Source organism: Salmo salar, chromosome ssa14 (genome assembly GCF_905237065.1).
Source record: "Salmo salar chromosome ssa14, Ssal_v3.1, whole genome shotgun sequence".
Lineage (NCBI taxonomy): Eukaryota > Metazoa > Chordata > Actinopteri > Salmoniformes > Salmonidae > Salmo > Salmo salar.
In genome coordinates this window covers 12,275,922-12,295,767 of record NC_059455.1, presented here as the reverse complement: position 1 = coordinate 12,295,767, position 19,846 = coordinate 12,275,922, and the positions used below count along the sequence as shown (strand labels likewise).

The 19,846-nt window shown below is 42.3% G+C and overlaps 1 protein-coding gene across 16 annotated transcripts in view; it reads left to right on the top strand.

Annotated features, from left to right (window-relative positions):
• LOC106568968 (CMP-N-acetylneuraminate-beta-1,4-galactoside alpha-2,3-sialyltransferase) overlaps positions 1–19,846 on the top strand; it is a 104,368-nt gene that overhangs the window by 74,690 nt on the left and 9,832 nt on the right. For 12 of the 16 annotated variants that reach the window (XM_045693903.1, XM_045693899.1, XM_045693908.1 and 9 more), the window contains 2 exons: positions 765–911; positions 7,919–8,065. In XM_045693903.1, the coding sequence (XP_045549859.1) occupies positions 765–911; positions 7,919–8,065 (294 nt within the window). Of the gene's footprint in view, positions 1–764; positions 912–2,258; positions 2,845–7,918; positions 8,066–9,398; positions 11,861–19,846 lie in introns of those variants that run through there. The other 4 variants (XM_014139866.2, XM_014139870.2, XM_014139872.2 and 1 more) reach the window with 2 other exon arrangements.

Genomic DNA, 19,846 nt, shown 5'->3' with positions numbered 1-19,846 from the left:
TGCTACTGTTAGAGTGTGTGTGTGTGTGTGTGTGTGTGTGTGTGTGTGTGTGTGTGTCGCATCACAGTACAGGCATGATGCCTGAGGGATGTTTTCAGAGTACAAGAGCTAGCCATAGCTACTTAGCTAATGTTATTAAATATTTTTGTGGATTTGGCAGATATTTCTGAAAAATTACTTACTTACATTCTGGCTTTACATTCACATGTGTAACTCCAACTTTCATTGTCTTGAGTGAAGTATACGCGAAAGTCTGTTTTTGGCATTCTGGAGCATATGAAGTCAGACAACAGGCCAGTACGTGTCTTTAGATTTGGGAGTATTCTACCTCCGGTGTGGTGTAGCCAGTCGGGTCTGGTCTCTGGTGATTGGAGTAGGAGGTACCAGAGGGGTGTGAGTGCTCCCGGGAACCCATGCTGAGGTCAGGGTGTGATTTGGCTCACTTCCTGTAACACTTCCTAGCTGATGAGGGGGCGCTGCTGTGGTCGTAATTATGGTCGATTGGCCATCCTCCATGTTACCCCCGAGGCACAGGGCCATTTTCTCAGTCCGTGTAGGGAGTGAGTTTGTAGGTGGGCCTCTCTGGGTGATGTGACCTTTTGTGTTCTATGTCAATGTTATAAAAGATAATCCCTTTGTGTTTGAAACTCTGGCTACCTCATACTAAGAAGTGCTCCTTTGACACCCCTCAAAATTACAAATTTGATGAACATTTTTACTTTCAATGTCTTTCCTGAAACTCACCATCTCTCTTCCCCTCTCAGCGGGGTACAGAGGGCTTCTGGAAGTCTGTGGCACACTACGTACCCAGGGAGCCCACAGAGATGCGCATCCTCAACCCCTACTTCATCCAGGAGGCTGCCTTCCAGTTCATTGGCCTGCCGCTCAATAACGGCCTCATGGGCAAAGGGGTGAGTGACACTCAAACAGAAACCCGCTCCTGTTTAATGAAAATATTAAACTGGGAAGAATGTCCTGAAAAAACACGTATGGTGCTATGTTTGCGGAAAATGACATTTCTTCAGTCACCTGGATTCAGGTGTCTAAGATTCATCTCGGTTTGCAGTCTGCACGCAAACACATATGCAGACATGCATTCACACATGCAGTACAAAGTGCATAGACTCTTACTCACTTTTTTTTTAAGTTCATGAATACACACAGGCACACCCTGACAGTCGCATTCTTGCTTTCACTCTCTCACACATGGGACGAAACGGTACAACGGCTCCACGGGCAGCCGGGGGCCGTTGACCGACCGCGCGGTCATAACCAAAGTGTGTTTGACACACTTCAGGCCCCAAACAGTATATTCGCTGTTCCTATGACAACCACCGCAACGCAGCACCTTGCCATACAATCACAGGAAATTAAACCGTTAAGGGGATACGGTGAGATTCTGGCATTTTAACCCCTTTTATTTACCCAGAGTCAGATGTGCAGTATGAAGGAAGTTATTGGCTGATTTGCGAGGCTAACTAGCGTTAGCTCAATGACTGCAAGTCTACAGGTACGGTAGCATTATCCCGCAGTATGAATGAATAATTATAGATTGTCACGGAGCCATAAAGGAGCAGTTAAAGAGCGACAAGGCTCCAGGCAGACTCCTGCTCTAGATGTTTTTTTTTTTAAAGGAACTGTTTACGGAGGGAAAATGAAGCGTCAGACGTATTACCTCCTTAACTCCTCCACATAGATTCATTTTGTTCTCATTTTTGTTTTTGAGGGGGGCATCAGATGAGGCTGTAGATTCTGGACTGCCGCAAGGTCTGCTGGTTTTCATCCCTCCTTGGCACGTAACTAATCAATCAATTAATTGATTGTCTTAACGTGGCCACTTACCTGGTTTACTGGGACCGTGGCTGGCTGATCAAAGGGATAGGTTAAAGTCCAGCAGATGCTGTCACCCTCCAGGATAGGAACTGTACAGCAGACTAGCTTGAAAGGCTAAAGTTCCACAGAGGAGAGCAAGGGAGATGGGTTAGGCCGGGGGTAGGGAGGTGGGCTGCAAAAGGGGTTAGGGAGTTGGGAAGGGGTACAACAAATGTACAGCCTTCTGCCCTGAACACCTGGTCTACAGGAACATGTGTAGAACATGTGGGGAGCCCTGGTACCCCCTCAGTGTGTGTGTGTGTAGGTGGGGGGGATGGGGCTGTCCCAAACAACAATGCTGATCAAGGCAGGGTGCAGCCTGACACATAATTCCCCTAAAATGCCCACCTTTCTTGCCCCTGATTAGTACTTGTGTGTGTTTGCAGGCTCACACAGCAGGGGGGGACCCTAAGCTACACCTGCCCTAGGGCTCCAAATCAAGCTGATGAAGTTTGAGGTCTGAGGAAGTGGAGGTCTGTCCTCTCAAACTACTGTGACATTGGGGGGGTGGCTCTTTAAGCAAATTGTTGATCATGTTCAGAGCAGGACAAGTTAACAACTCCTATGAGCAACGGGGAGTGGGAAAGGAGGGTGGCGCCAGACCAGTCACAGACTAGGAACAAGATTGCAGATTTAAAGGAAGATGGAGAATACAACGGTTCATATAGGCATTTTCAGTTATGATTTGATTTCCAATGCTTGCTTGTACTACCTGCTGTTCTTAGTGGAAAGGGTGTTGGCTTGTTGACGACAAACTCTCATCTCACCTTCTAATAACGCTTTTTTCCTATATTGCACCCCAACATAAGATACGACACACTATAAAAAAGTGACATGACCACTAGTTAGGCGACTCATAACCCACAGTCCCCACAGTTATATCCGCTGGGCGGGTGGGTTTAGGGTCATGAAATATTGTGTGGATAAAGGCCGTGTGGGTGGCGGCCGGGTTGAATAAAGAAAAAACAGTACATAAAAATAAAAAATATAAATAAAAATATATATAAAAGGTCTCCAGAACTTAATTCCATAAAAAATCTGTGGAGGGAGCTGAAGGTTCGAGTTGCCAAACGTCAGCCTCGAATCCTTAATGACTTGGAGAAGATCTGCAAAGAGGAGTGGGACAAAATCCCTCCTGAGATGTGTGCAAACCTGGTGGCCAACTACAAGAAACATCTGACCTCTGTGATTGCCAACAAGGGTTTTGCCACCAAGTACTAAGTCATGTTTTGCAGAGGGGTCAAATATTTATTTCACTCATTAAAATGCAAATAATTTTATAACATTTTTGACATGCGTTTTTCTGGATAATTTTTTGGTTATTCTGTCTCTTCTGTTCATATAAACCTACCATTAAAATTATAGACTGATCATTTCTTTGTAAGTGGGCAAACATACAAAATCAGCAGGGGATCAAATACTTTTTCCCCCCACTGTATATGCAGTTGAAGTCATTAAAACTTGTTTTTCAACCACTCCACAAATTTCTTGTTAACAAACTATAGTTTTGGACAGTCGGTTAGGACATCTACTTTGTGCATGACACAAGTAATTTTTCCAACAATTGTTTACAGACAGATTATTTCACTTATAATTCACTGTATCACAATTCCAGTGAGTCAGAAGTTTACATACACTAAGTTGACTGTGCCTTTAAACAGCTTGGAAATTTCCAGAACATGTCATGGCTTTAGAAGTTTCTGACATGCGAATTTACATCATTGGAGTCAATTGGAGGTGTACCTGTGGATGTATTTCAAGGCCTACCTTCAAACTCGGTGCCTCTATGCTTGACATCATAGGAAAATAAAAAGAACCTCAGAATTTTTTTTTTACCTCCACAAGTCTGGTTCATCCTTGGGAGCAATTTGTTAACGCCTGAAGTTACCACGTTCATCTGTACAAACAATAGTATGCAAGTATAAACACCATGGGACCACGCAGCCGTCATACCGCTCAGGAAGGCGACGCGTTCTGTCTCCTAGAAAGGGACGTACTTTGGTGCGAAAAGTGCAAATCAATTCCAGAACAACAGCAAAGCACCTTGTGAAGATGCTGGAGGAATAGGGTACAGAAGTATCTATATCCACAGTAAAACGAGTCCTATTTCGACATAACCTGAAAGGCCGCTCAGCAAGGAAGAAGCCACTGCTCCAAAACCGACAGACTATGGTTTGCAATTGCACATGGGGACAAAGATGGTACTTTTTGGAGAAATGTCCTCTGGTCTGATGAAACAAAAATAGAACTGTTTGGCCATAATGACGATCATTATGTTTGGAGGAAAAAGGGGGAGGCTTGCAAGCTGAAGAATACCATCCCAACTGTGAAGCACAGGGGTGGCAGCATCATGTTGTGGGGGTGCTTTGCTGCAGGAGGGACTAGTGCACTTCACAAAATAGATGGCATCATGAGGAGGGAAATTATGTGGATATTGAAGCAACATCTCAAGACATCAGTCAGGAAGTAAAAGTTTGGTCGCAAATGGGTCTTCCAAATGGACAATAACCCCAAGTATACTTCCAAAGTTGTGGCAAAATGGCTTAAGGACAACAAAGTATTGGCGTGGCCATCACAAAGCCCTGACCTCAATCCTATAGAAAATGTGTGGGCAGAACTGAAAAAGCATGTGCGAGCAAGGAGGCCTACAAACCTGACTCAGTTACACCAGCTCTGTCAGGAGGAATGTGCCAAAATTCATCCAACTTATTGTGGGAAGCTTGTGGAAGGCTACCCGAAGGCTACCCGACTTAAACTGTATGTATAAATTCTTGTGCAATTTATATCTATAGGCTCCATTGAGGTTTTTCTTTTTAGGCGATCGGTCATTAGTGCTTAAGCTTTAGGGCCTAACTTTACACGAGCCAAATAGCCTACACGCCAATCACCAAACGATTTTTGGAACAGGCAGAAAAGTTAGCATCGATCCACTAAGGTAAAAAGGACAATGCCTGAGTTTAATTAAATAAGAAATGGAGATTTTAAAATAGAAATAGAAAAGGAGGACCAGATAGTATTAAAACCTCTGGCTTTCATCAAGCTGCCCACTCAAGAAAAAGCTTCAAACTATAACCAGTGGTTCAGGTTATCAGTCAACCAACCAGGGTAGTTAAACAGCACAGGAGTGAAATCATCAACATGTATTGATCACATCTTTACTAATGCTGCAGATCCATCGGATATAGTGATCACAATATAGTAGGCATATCTAGGAAAACCAAAGTTCCAAAGGCTGGGCCTAATATAGTGGTATAAAATGTCATACAATAAGTTTTGTAGTGATTCCTATGTTGTTGATGTAAAGAATGTGTTTGTATATAATCCGTGGTGTGTAATGAGGAGAAAACAGATGTTGCACTTGACACATTTTATGAAATTGCTTATCCCAGTTACTAATAAGCATGCACCCATTCAGAAAATGACTATCAACTGTTAAATCCCTGTGGATGGATGAGGAATTGAAAATTATGGTTGAGAGGGATGAGGCAAAAGGAATGGTAAATAAATCTGGCTGCACAACTGAATTAAAATTAGAAACTATACTATGAACCAAAGATAAATGACAAAGAATGATGGTAAAAAGCTTTGGAGCGCCTTCAATTACATTTTGGGAAAAAGGTGAACTCAGCTCCATCATTCATTGAATCAGATGGCTCATTCATTACAAAACCGACTGATATTGCCAACTACTTTAATAATTTTTTAATTGGCAAGATTAGCAAATTTGGGCATGACATGCCAGCAACAAACGCTGACACTACACATCCAAGTATGTCTGACTAAATTGTGAAAGACAATTGTAATTTTGAATTCCGTAAAGTGAGTGTGGAAGAGATGAAATAACATTATTGTCTATCAACAATGACAAGCCACGAAGGTCTGACAACTTGGATGGAAAATTACTGAGGATAATAGCGGACAATATTGCCACTCCTATTTGCCATATCTTCAATTTAAGCCTACTGGAAAGTGTGTGCCCTTAGGCCTGGAGGGAAGAAAAAGTAATTATGCTACCTAAGAATAGTAAACCCCCTTTACTGGCTCAAATAGCGACCTATCAGCCTGTTAACAACCCCTGGTAAAGTTTGGAAAAAATTATGTTTGACCAGATACAGTGCTATTTTACAGTAAACAAATTTACAACAGACTTTCAGCACGCTTATAGGGGAAGGACATTCAACAAGCACAGCACTGAAATAAATTGATAATAGAAAAAAGATTGGGGGGGCTGTTAGACTTCAGTGCTATATTGTGGATGACGAGTTACCTGTCTAACAGAACACAGAGGGTGTTCTTTAATGGAAGCCTCTCCAACATAATCCAGGTAGAATCAGGAATTCCCCAGGGCAGTTGTCTAGGCTCCTTACTTTTTTCAATCTTTACTAACGACATTTGAGTAAAGCCAGTGTTTCTATGTATGTGGATGACTCAACACTACACGTCAACTACTACAGCAACTGAAATGACTGCAACGTTTAACAAAGAGCTGCAGTTAGTTTCAGAATGGGTGGCAAGGAATAAGTTAGTCCTAAATATTTTAAAAACTAAAAGCATTGTATTTGGGACAAATGATTCACTAAACCCTAAACCTCAACTAAATCTTTTAATAAATAATGTGGAAATTGAGCAAGTTGAGGTGACTAAACTGCTTGGAGTAACCCTGGATTGTAAACTGTCATGGTCTAAACATACAACAGTAGCTAAGATGGGGAGAAGTCTGTCCTTAATAAAGTGCTTCTCTACCTTCTTAACAGCACTATCAACAAGGCAGGTCCTACAGGCTCTAGATTTGTCGAACCTGGACTACTGTTCAGTCGTGTGGTCTGGTGCTACAAAAATTACAATTGGCTCAGAACAGGGCAGCACAGCTAGCCCTTGGATGTACACAGAGAGCAAACCATTAATAATATGCATGTCAATCTCTCCTGGCTCAAAGTAGAGGAGAGATTGACTTCATCACTACTGTAAGTGCTATTGACATGTTGAAATCACAGAGCTGTCTGTTTTTAAACGACTAGCACACAGCTAGCACACACGACTAACACACAGCACACAGACACCCATGCATACCCCACAAGACATGCCACCGGAGGTCTCTTCACAGTCCCCAAGTCCAGACCAGACTATGGGAGGCGCACAGTACTACATAGAGCCATGACTACATGGAACTCCATTCCACATAATCAGGTAACTGATGCAAGCAGTAGAATCAGATTTAAAAAACAGATAAAAGTACGCCTTATTAAACAGCGAGGACTGTGAAGCAACACAAACATAGGCACTAAACACATGTACACATGGATTTTGTGTTGTAGATATTTGGTAGTGGAGTATGGGCCTGAGGGCACTCACTTAGTGTGTTGTGAATTCTGTAATGAATGTTTTTAAAATTGTATAACTGCCTTAATTTTGCCGGACCCCAGGAAGAGTACCTGCTGCCTTGGCAGCAGCTTATGGGGATCCATAATAAATACAAATACATCAAATATGCAACCAAGCAGAACTGAAATCCTATCAGAAACATGTTGGGTCGTTTTCACAGCTTTTGTATTTCCTTACAACTGGTCAAACTGATGTCATTTGGAAATTTGGCACTCAAAATGTTTCCCATTTTTCTTTTTCCCCGGTCCCTAAATGTCTTTGGTCCGCGACAGAATCAGGGATGACATTACTTTACTGATGTGAACTAGATTGAAGCGTTCATTCTATAATTTATGACATTCTGATGAGCAAGGGTTTATTTAGTTTTCTAGGTCAATGTATGCTGACAGAAGAGAAGCTGCATGTATTTAATTATAGACAATTTGACTAACAAATGACAGAAATTCTAAGCAGAAACATATCTAAATAAGGCAAAGAAAATCCTGCATCCCCTGTCACAAAATCATTCCTCCTTTTCTGACTATATTTACTATATTTAGATTTTCACTTCATCACATATTCAGGCGTTTGCAGATGGATTATTAACGATTGCAGGCGGGTGCAGGTGAACAAACAGCTGACCCGTGCACCACTAATGGCCACCTCTGTGCTTTTCCTTCTCCAGAACATTCCAACCCTGGGGACCGTCGCCATAACAATGGCGCTGCATAACTGTGATGAGGTGGCGGTGGCCGGCTTCGGTTATGACATGAACATGCCTCACGCACCCTTGCACTACTACGAAACGGTCAAGATGTCTGCCATCAAAGAGGTGCGTGTTTTTGTTGCATTCATATCAACTGAAAATGGGTGCATCTCAGCAGTCTTCGAGTGGCGTGTCCTCTCCTTGTCTACGCTAAGTCAATGTGAAAGAACTGGAAGGGCGAAAACGCATTGTCAGTGCACAAATCCACTGTATTGCTTTCCCCGATCCTGTGTTTTCAGGAGAGTGCAGATGAGAGAGCGGAGACTACATTGGCTCCCCACTAGACCTGTTAGACTGACGAGAGTATTATTCCATTATCTGTGTCTTTTGATTGGCTCTCGCATCCCTCCTCCTCCCTATGAACTATGACCAAATAAATTACCCCAAGACGGAGCGTTTTAATCCTCCACTACAGACTGCATCAGTGTTCTGTTATTACAGATGTCACAGGGGGAGCTGACATAGGAACTATGAGCTCAGAATGATAACCTTTCTCTAAACTCCCAGTGAACTCCTGACATTTGCCATGTTGAGCAATGCAATCAATGGAAACATCTAGTAGGTCTATCGTCATTGGAACACTAAAAGACTACCGCTCCCTCATGTCCTTCCGCTGGTGGTAATGTGCTGAGGTCACCTCTGAGGGGGTGATGAGATGCAGTAGTATCCTTACTCACTGTCTGACGTGAACTAGTCCCCTCCTTCAAACAGCGTTACCCACCGTAGACGCGAGATGGATCAAGGTGCACTTTGGGGTGTTTTTCAACTTTCTCTAGCTTAGTGTAAAGGGGTCGTACAGGAGTGAATGTAGAATACCACACTGTGCAGCATGGCTGTACACACCATTTGTATGTGTGTGTGTTATGTGGATGCAAAGATGTTAAAGCAAGAGGGAGGTTGCTTCCATATCTACTTTCTGAACTATCTCTTCATCCCTGGACTTTCAGCCTGAATCAGATAGCAAGGCCTGAATACACACACCGGTGTTACCGCTCAAATGGGTTTTCCCGGCCATGCTCCCTGTAGAGCATTGAAACCCTAGCCCTGGTTCCGTGTGAGTGAGATCCGTCAGTGTCTGGGTTTGGACGATGGTGAGGGAAACGCGGTGTGGCTCCATACACACACACACACAAACAAAGGCGCGCGTGCACACACACACACACTATAATCTATCACACATTTATCAGAAAAACAATGTATGCTTTTACTAAAGTGCCTATGACAAGGCTCTTAACCAGGTCAAGTGAAATGTTTTGATGCAGAGAGAGATGATGCAAACAGAATAGAATGCAAGGAACGTCCTTCAAGTTTAGGCTGATGAGAACAGGGTCGTTGAACCTGACCTGCATTCATCTGACAATCTTCTTGTTTCTGATTGTGTTCCCTTGCACCCCCACAGTCCTGGACACACAACATATCCAAGGAGAAGGAGTTCCTCCGCAAGCTGGTGAAGGCCAACGTCATCACGGACCTGACTAACGGGATCTGAGTCTGACCATCCAAGGGGTTTGCCTTTTCACAAAAGAACTACAAAACTGAGGATTCTGGGAATGAACCTGGGTGGTGGGGGGAGAGGACCCTTAGAACCCGAACCCTGGTGGTCTGCACACTGCCTGAGTTTTTATGTAGAGGAGATTTAAGCGGATGACTCGGTGGAAATGCACACATATGTGCCTTCTGACCCAGAGGCTCCTGTCTGACACAGCCAGGAGGGACGGGCATGGATCGAACGCCAGTGAGCGGACAATCTGACAACTGCGTTTACCGTTTTGAAACCAGCGAGCATCGAATGAACGCATGAGTGGTATGGAAGAGGAGGACGGAAGGTCTGACAGACAGATGTAGAGACTGACAGACAGCAGGAGAGACAGAGGGACAGATAGTTACAGCAGTGCCAAATGTACCTCGTTCCAAAGGGGGGAGGAGAATACCTCCCTCTACTGCCTGAATGTGTTTACTTTAACAGTGTAACTGTCAAAGATTTTTACTATGCTTTTTAACAAGCTCCAGCGACCTCCACCCCATCCCCAGTTCTCTCAGTACTGTCTATTCCGGCGAGCGTCCATCCAGGCCTGGCGGGGAGAAACCTTTTTCAAACCTCTCTCCCCCTTCTCACTTCCATATCAGCAGGCGTTTTTGAGGCCACCGTGCGTTTTGAGATTAGCATTTCAGATTTTAACAGGAAGTTTAGGCCTGGATTATTTTATTTTGGTTGAATTTATTTATAATTTAAGGCTTGTAGAGCACTAACTATCTTTTCCTTCTAACAGTTCGCCATAACTTGCTTCCTCAATAAGTTGTTGAGTGGATGTCCCTCAAATCCTAGTATTTCTATTATGGCTCTTCACAAAATCAGAACAATTATATTTCCAGTCGAAAACGTTCTAAATGAAGATACCACTTAATTTTTTTGTACAAACACTACGGTGAGGCAGACAGCCTAGGCCTAGGTTACCAGCCACGCAGCGAGAGAGTGGAGATGGGAACTCTCCATTATTTGTGTGGTGCTGAGAAACATTCTTAATTTGTCCATGTGCAGAGCTTATGTTCCCTTCCGCCATGAGATTATATGTTGCCAAGTTTATTTTCCCTGACTCGTAGCACATGCGAAAATTGTTAACTTAACCTTTATTTTTATTTCTCCTGTTATGATGGTTGAATATACACCATCGTGGAAACAGTGAAATCCCCGTTTTAGAGACAACAACCCGGTAGATGGATACACAGCAAAAGTGCAAGCAGGTGTTTGTTTACGATAATTCTGTTTATTATCAGTTCATTATTATATTAATTAACCTTGCACAGGCTATATAAAGTTTAAACTTGTGTGGCTGGTAAAAGTTTGAGTAGCCAATTTCTGCAGCCTTATAGCCTATTCGATTCTGGGAATTGTTTGTTTCAATTAAACAATATTGAATGTAAAGGTATTGTTTTATGTCGGCTATAGGCTTTCATTAGTTAAGAAGGCTAATTGGAAGGCTCTTTTTAAAAGCGATTTGAGTTGTCAACGTGCTGTATTGTGAATTATAAGAGAGGCTTATTATCGTTCTTAATTCATGGCATTCTTCTATCCAAATCTTGAATAGACATGCAGACAAATTAATACAGGGAAGGGGAACACCTATTACCCTCCTACTCTGGAGTCATAAAAACAATTTAAATATATATACTTTTTTTGGCGGGTCATGGATCGGCTCTCAGAACAATTCTATGTGGTTGGTTCGGGTAGTGGAGAAAAATCTGTCCTGATGTCAAATATCGGTTGGGGCTCGGAATTGATGTGCCTGACCCTTGCAACACTCTAGAATGCAGTAAATTATCCACAGGAGTTGTATTATAATATCCTTTTTACTTGCATTATTAAACCCAGACTGGTATTACAATGTGAAAGCTTACTGGTCCCAAGTTTCTCAGCAAAAACGCCCATTTTTTTATGTTAGTTACTGTTCAGTATTTAAGTGTTGCTCCGTGCATAGCAGTGGTTCAGTAGTGACCAGATAAGACCACGCTGTGGTTGCATTTTCTGCCTCCCTCGCTGCTTCCCTCAACATCATCAACAAAACTTAAGAATGTCAATTTTAAGATTTGAATATTTAAAAATGTACCGAATGTAATAATCAGCTTTATATGATGAATTTTATTCCGACATGATACGTTTTGTTTTGTTTGTACCTTTTTTTGGGTGACATTTGAGTTGTTTTTTTGAAAGTCAGTCATTTTCTATGAGGCTTTTTTAATTAATATAATTTATTTGTTTTGTGCTTCCTGGACTGGACAGGAATTTAAACAGAATTGACCCCAACCCAGTTTTTCCAAGCAGAATATAACTATTAAAACTGGAGACAACAATGACATCATACAGGAAACCTCACCATATCACCCATTGGGAGAGGTCTATAGCAGTTATCACCTTGCCCTGAGCAATCAATCACTGGCAAGGTCGTTACACTTCAAATCACATGTGTTGCTGTTTCATTTTATATTATATATACAGTGCCTTCAGAAAGTATTCATTCCCCTTGACTTATTCCACATTCGGTTACAGCCTGAACTCAAAATGGATTTTCCCACCCATCTACACACAATACCCCATAATGACAAAGTGAAAAAATGTTTTGAAAAAATGTATCACATTTATTTCAAATAAAATACATAAATATCTCATTTACATAAGTATTCACACCCCGGAGTCAATACTTTGTAATCACAGCCAAAGTTGCTTCTACATCTGCTTTTTGGGTAAGTTTCTAAGAGCTTTGCACATCTGGATTGTACAATATTTGCCCATCTTTTTCAAATTCTTCAATCTCTGTCAAGTGTATAGTTGATCATTGCTAGACAACCATTTTAAAGTCTTGCCATAGATTTTCAAGACGATTTAAGTCAAAACTGTAACTAGGCCACAGAAGCATTCAATGATGTCTTGGTAAGCAACTCTAGTATAGATTTGGCCTTGTGTTTGAGGTATTGTCCTGTTAAAAGGTGAATTTGTCTCCCAGTGTCTATTGGAAAGCAGACTGAACGAAGTTTTCCTCTAGAATTTTCCCTTTGCTTATAGCTGTATTCCTCTTATTTTTATCCCCCAAAAACTCCACAGTCCTTGCCAATGACAAGCATACCCATAACGTGATGCAGCCACCACCATGCTTGAAAATACAAAGTGGTAATTGGATTTTCCCCTAATGTAATGCTTTGTATTTAGGACAAAAAGTTAATTTCTTTGCTACATTTTTTGCAGTATTACTTTATTGCAAACAGGATGCATGTTTTGTAATATTTTTATTCTGTCCAGGCTTCCTTCTATTCACTCTGTCAGTTAGGTTAGTATTGTGGAGTAACTGACTGGGTGTAATGATGCACCATCCAGAGCCTAATTAATAACTTAACCCCATGCTCAAAGGGATATTCAGCGTCTGCTTTTTTTTTTTGCGAGGCATTGAAAAACCTCCCTTGAATCTGTGCTTGTAACTCACTACTTGATTGAGGGCCCTTAGAATTATCTGTATGTGTGGGGTACAGAGATGGGGTAGTTACTCCATAATCATGTCAACCACTATTATTGAACATGGAATGAGTCTGCAACTTATTATGCGATTTGTTAAGCACATTTTTATTCCTTAACGTATTTAGGCTTGCCATAACAAAAGGCTTAAATATTTATTGATTCAAGACATTTCGGCTTTTAGTTTTGCAATAATTTCAAATATTTTCTACAAACAAAATTCCACGTTGACATTATGGGATATGGAGTACCACAGTATGTGTCAAAATACCAATAAAACCTAGTGGTCAAACAGGGAAATGGTTCCAATCGTTTCTCCACCATTCATTTTCCCCATAGGGGATTTTGGAAACACTTCAAATAAAGGGGCCGTGTTTCGTGTAGGCTTACCCTGGCGTGACATTTTATTAACCATGTAAATCTCTCTCGGACAAAGTGACTTTTTATAAATATATATTTACCTGTATTTGCCCCCCAAATTGAAATAATTAGCTGCTAATGTAGCTATCATAAAGGACTACAAATGCCATGATGATCTGGATTGAGACTGCAAAATCGAGGCAAAGGTAAAAAATCTCTTGATTAACCATCTAATGCTAGCTAAGTATAGTAATGAATATATAGGCTACATTTCTTTAAATGGACAATAAATTGACACAATACCTGTCAGCAAAAGTATCAGCTAGAAATGACGCGCAAGAGTTTTGCATGATGTCTACTTTTATGCCTATTAGCATTTTTGAATCTGAGAGTAAGTAGAGCCGGATATATTGATGAAAGTCACCTTGTCCGAGAGATTTACATGGTTATCAAAACGTTATGCCAGGGCAAGCTTACACGAAACAAAGCTCTTATTTTAAGTGTTCCTAAAGTGAGTGGTGGAAAAATTATTGGAACCTGTTTTGACCGCTAAGTTTTATGGGTATTATGACACCTCCACTGTGGTGCCCTATTGTGTGTAGATCAGGGACACAATCTCAATTGAATCAATTTTAAATTCAGGCTGTAACAACATTTTGAAAGAGTAAAGGGTTGTGGATACTTTCTGAAGGCATTGTATAAACGTCTGTGTGTGTATATATAGACTTTGTCCTATCTGCGACTTATTAATAAATATGTTGACCCTTTGGTCGCTTGGTAAGGTGACTGATGGATGGTGTGTATTTATTTGTTTTGTATGTTTTTTGTTAAAACATAAAGGACTGTCAATGGGTGGTCTAGTGTGCAGGTAACTATCTGTGCAGGCCTTAGTTAGGTTACAAAGGCTCTGGTGTTCTTTCCTGTTGTGCAGCCCCCATACTATAGCTGTGTCCATTATTCTTTTATAGAGATTATAGACTCCACAAGAAACATACTGTTAAGTTAAAAAAGCATTGGTCTAAGCCTGGAGCAGGATTTCCTGATTCCTGCTACCTGCTGAGAGACAGGAAATAATTTTTAAAGCCCTATCCACTACTTCCTCTTGCACACTTTCTCTCTCTTCTTCACCTGCCAAACCCTTATGAAGATCTAGTTTCATTGTACAGTTGTGGCCAAAAGTTTTGAGAATGACACAAATATTAATTTTCACAAAGTCTGCTGCCTGGCAATTTGCATATACCCCAGAATGTTATGAAGAGTGATCAGATGAATTGCAATTAATTGCAAAGTCCCTCTTTGCCATGCAAATGAACTGAATCCCCCAAAAACATTTCCACTGCATTTTAGCCCTGCCACAAAAGGACCAGCTGACATCATGTCAGTGATTCTCTCGTTAACACAGGTGTGAGTGTTAACGAGGATAAGGCTGGAGATCACTCTGTCATGCTGATTGAGTTCAAATAACAGACTGGAAGCTTCAAAAGGAGGGTGGTGCTTGGAATCATTGTTCTTCCTCTGTCAGCCATGGTTACCTGCAAGGAAATATGTGCCGTCATCATTGCTTTGCACAAAAAGGGCTTCACAGGCAAGGATATTGCTGCCAGTAAGATTGCACCTAAATCAACCATTTATCGGATCATCAAGAACTTCAAGGAGAGCGGTTCAATTGTTGTGAAGAAGGCTTCAGGGCACCCAAGAAAGTCCAGCAAGCGCCAGGACCGTCTCCTAAAGTTGATTCAGGTCAATCCTCAAGAGGCGGGTGGGACAAACAAAAACCCACAAATTCTGACAAACTCAAAGCATTGAATATGCAAAAATGGGCTGCCATTAGTCAGGATGTGGCCCAGAAGTTAATTGACAGCATGCCAGGGCAGATTGCAGAGGTCTTGAAAAAGAAGGGTCAACACTGCAAATATTGACTCTTTGCATCAACTTCATGTAATTGACAATAAAAGCCTTTGACACTTATGAAATGCTTGTAATTATACTTCAGTATTCCATAGTAACATCTGACAAAATATCTAAAGACACTGAAGCAGCAAACTTTGTGGAAATTAATATTTGTGTCATTCTCAAAACTTTTGTCCAGATCTGTAGTGGCCCGTAGTGACCCATCCAAACCAGGACACAGACTGTTGTAAGGATACTCTTAAGATGCGCACACACACAAATTATCTGGCACACATACATTTGCCTAGTGAAAGTCGACACACCTCTTGGACAGTCTTCACATTTTGCTGCCTTTCAATTCAATCTAAAAAGGGATTAAATCCGATCTTACCAACCAACTCCACATTTACAGAGTGAAAAATGGTCTTGATTGCGTGTCTTCACACCCCAGAGTTTACACTTGGTGGAAGCGCCTTACAGCTGTGAATCATTTTGAATAAGATTATACAAACTTTGCACAACTCTTAGGGCAACATACAGTGCCCTTTGTAATTATTGGGACTGTGAATACTTTTTCTTCTTCTTTTGGCACTATACTCCAAAAGTTTTGGGATTTCAAATCAAACAATGACTGAAGTCCAGACTGTCAGCTTTAATTTGAGGGTGGGAAGAGAGAGACTATGTACAAAAATGTCATTTCTAAACGGTTAAACCAATATGGATGAAAATACCCTCAAATTAAAGCTGACCATCTACACTTTAACCTCATAGTCATTGTTTGATTTCAAATCCAAATTTTTGTAGTATTGAGCCAAAAGAAGAAAAAACGTTTTTGGTCAAAATTGCACAAACTCAGTAAATTTGGTTGGGAATCATTAGTCAGGTTTCCAGTGACCCAGGTTTATTCGACGGATCTCACTCACACGGAAATGAGTTTGAAACTATAAGTAGGCTATAGAAAAGGCATGTGAAGTAGCCTATCAGATTAAGTGTAGTACAAAGTACGGATTTGTCATTGCAGGTTGAGTCAGTATGTCATATTCATAAGAGGTAAGAAGTAATGTCTGTTTGTATTACAGTTTGTATTGTTCCACAGCCAATTCAGTTGCAGGTAAAAGGTTGGCAGTCATGTAACTTGTCATTTATCCAAAACCTTAGTTGACTACATTTCTCTGACTTGGCTATTCTTGGGAATACTGGAGGACGCAGGGCTCAGAGTTACTGGTAGAGATTTCACCTATTGAGGTTACCGTCTTGTGGGGATGGGAGGAGCAAGGTGACACAGCATATTACGTGAGGTGACTTGCAGCATATTATGCCCAAAGTAGTGTTCGGAGTGTGTGTGTATGTGTGTGCGTCTATGCGTACATGTGTCTGTGTGCTTTAGTGTGTGTGTGTGTGTGTGTGTGTGTGTGTGTGTTCTTGGTGCCTGAGAGTTTGTTGTCTTTGTGTGCATGGGCTTAACTCTGGGTATACACAAAGTCGCACACAACTCTGGGTATACACAAAGCTGTGCTGTGAAGTCGCACACAATGCCGTACAAGTTCATTACCATCTGTCAAAGTGATGGCTTAGTACCCAGTACCACAGAGAGGGGACTGCTGTTGGCTCTTGTCATAAAACCATGCATTTCAAAGCACATTTTTGGTTATTTAAAAGCCCAGTGCAGTCAAAAACATGTTGTTCCTGTGTTTTATATACACTGCTCAAAAAAATAAAGGGAACACTTAAACAACACCATGTAACTCCAAGTCAATCACACTTCTGTGAAATCAAACTGTCCACTTAGGAAGCAACACTGATTGACAATACATTTCACATGCTGTTGTGCAAATGGAATAGACAACAGGTGGAAATTATAGGCAATTAGCAAGACACCCCCAATAAAGGAGTGGTTCTGCAGGTGGGGACCACAGACCACTTCTCAGTTCCTATGCTTCCTGGCTGATGTTTTTGCTGTGTCTGTCAGTGTAGTGTCCAGAGCATGGAGGCGCTACCAGGAGACAGGCCAGTACATCAGGAGACGTGGAGGAGGCCGTAGGAGGGCAACAACTCAGCAGCAGGACCGCTACCTCCGCCTTTGTGTAAGGAGGAGCAGGAGAAGCACTGCCAGAGCCCTGCAAAATGACCAACAGCAGGCCACAAATGTGCATGTGTCTGCTCAAACGGTCAGAAACAGACTCCATGAGGGTGGTATGAGGGCCCGACGTCCACAGGTGGGGGTTGTGCTTACAGCCCAACACCGTGCAGGACGTTTGGCATTTGCCAGAGAACACCAAGATTGGCAAATTCGCCACTGGCGCCCTGTGCTCTTCACAGATGAAAGCAGGTTCACACTGAGCACGTGACAGACGTGACAGAGTCTGGAGACGCCGTGGAGAACATTCTTCTGCCTGCAACATCCTCCAGCATGACTGGTTTGGCGGTGGGTCAGTCATGGTGTGGGGTGACATTTCTTTGGGGGGCCGCACAGCCCTCCATGTGCTCGCCAGAGGTAGCCTGACTGCCATTAGGTACCGAGATGAGATCCTCAGACCCCTTGTGAGACCATATGCTGGTGCGGTTGGCCCTGGGTTCCTCCTAATGCAAGACAATGCTAGACCTCATGTGGCTGGAGTGTGTCAGCAGTTCCTGCAAGAGGAAGGCATTGATGCTATGGACTGGCCCGCCCGTTCCCCAGACCTGAATCCAATTTAGCACATCTGGGACATCATGTCTCGCTCCATCCACCAACGCCACGGTGCACCACAGACTGTCCAGGAGTTGGCGGATGCTTTAGTCCAGGTCTGGGAGGAGATCCCTCAGGAGACCATCCGCCACCTCATCAGGAGCATGCCCAGGCGTTGTAGGGAGGTCATACAGGCACGTGGAGGCCACACACACTACTGAGCCTCATTTTGACTTGTTTTAAGGACATTACATCAAAGTTGGATCAGCCTGTAGTGTGGTTTTCCACTTTAATTTTGAGTGTGACTCCAAATCCAGACCTCCATGGGTTGATCAATTGGATTTCCATTGATTATTTTTGTGTGATTTTGTTGTCAGCACATTCAACTATGTAAAGAAGTATTTAATAGGATTATTTCTTTCATTCAGATCTAGGATGTGTTGTTTAAGTGTTCCCTTTATTTTTTTGAGCAGTATATATTTCCACACAGGTTGGAATAATACTGTGAAATTGGGATTATGACGAAAATGGTGACATCACAAAGCAGTAAATTAGTTAATAGACCAATAAGAAAGAGAGTTCCAAACCCCTCTGCCTATCATAGCTCGTTTTCCGTTTTCCCCTCCCCAATCAGACCACTCCCAGACAGTCCTAGCAAAATTCAAGCTTGAGAAATTGCTCTTCGCAAAGAAGCTATTTTGTTTCCTTTTGACCATTTTAATTGAAAACAATCACACTAAGGTACTTAATTGTTACTCAGATATAATTTGTTATAAAAAAAAAAAGGTTGCATTGGACCTTTAAGTAGCAATGCCGATGGAAGTGATGTCACGGCTGTAAAGTAAAGTTGCAAGTGAGAAAACGTATATGTAGGCAGCACCTATTGCCAAAGGCATGTTCGAAGAAAACATTGTCAAGCTCCTCTTCAAAAAGCTTTGAAACTGTCATCCATTAGTTTCCATGTTCTTGTGGTTCATTATCACTCTTCAGCATTGATGCGGTTTAATGCCTATGGTTTCACATTTCTGTCTCTAACTGTGTGAGGGTCATCCAGAGAAATGTAGTAACCATGTATTGCTTAATCCTCCCCATCTCCCCTTACCCAGGTTTCCCCTTGCTTGACGGTCCCTCTCTGCCATAGGCACAGAACAGTCCACGGGTCCCACTTGTTGTTGAACCTGCCATGAGGTGCTGTACACATTCCTGCCTCCCACAGTCAGCTGTGTGTATTGTTACCCAGGTTCTATTTATAGGGACCGCGGATCCTCCCCTGCGTTTGTCTCTGCCTTGTGTGTGGGGGAGCGGGGCGAGCAAGGCTCTGTTTTCTCAGGATTTGTGAACTGCAGGCCCCACTGTTTGCCCTGGAGGGAGTTCCCCCATTGTGCAGGTGCTGGAGGGAGTTTGGGCTGGCCTGGTAAGGGGGTGGAAGGTGGGGTGGGTTGGGGCATGAGGCCCTGGAGTTGAGGTGCGTGCTGTACGGTGCAACCATAAGCCTGGCCTGAAGTATGTCAGGCAGGTCCTTTCTGAAGGAATCCCACTCACTGCCTCTGCCTTCAATCTATCCCTCTCACCATGGGTGACAGTAGACTTGGTGACACAGTCTGTAAGGTAGGCCCTGTGTGACTATGCAAACATGGAGTGGAGGTTGGCAAACATTAATGAGTGTGTGTGTGTGTGTGTGTGTGTGTGTGTGTGTGTGTGTGTGTGTGTGTGTCCCTTGTTAGTTGATGAAGAATGTAAGAAATGCAGTAAAAATTCTTAGGTTTATGGGACTCAGAGCATAAACAATTTGGGAGTCAGTCTGTGGGCGATATGCCAATTATAGAAGAACATGCATCTCCTCAAAATATATGTAAGACTCCTGTTCTTATCTTTCGTAAGAACCTTGTTGTCAATACTGAGACACCGACAGGTCTCCAGATCCAGA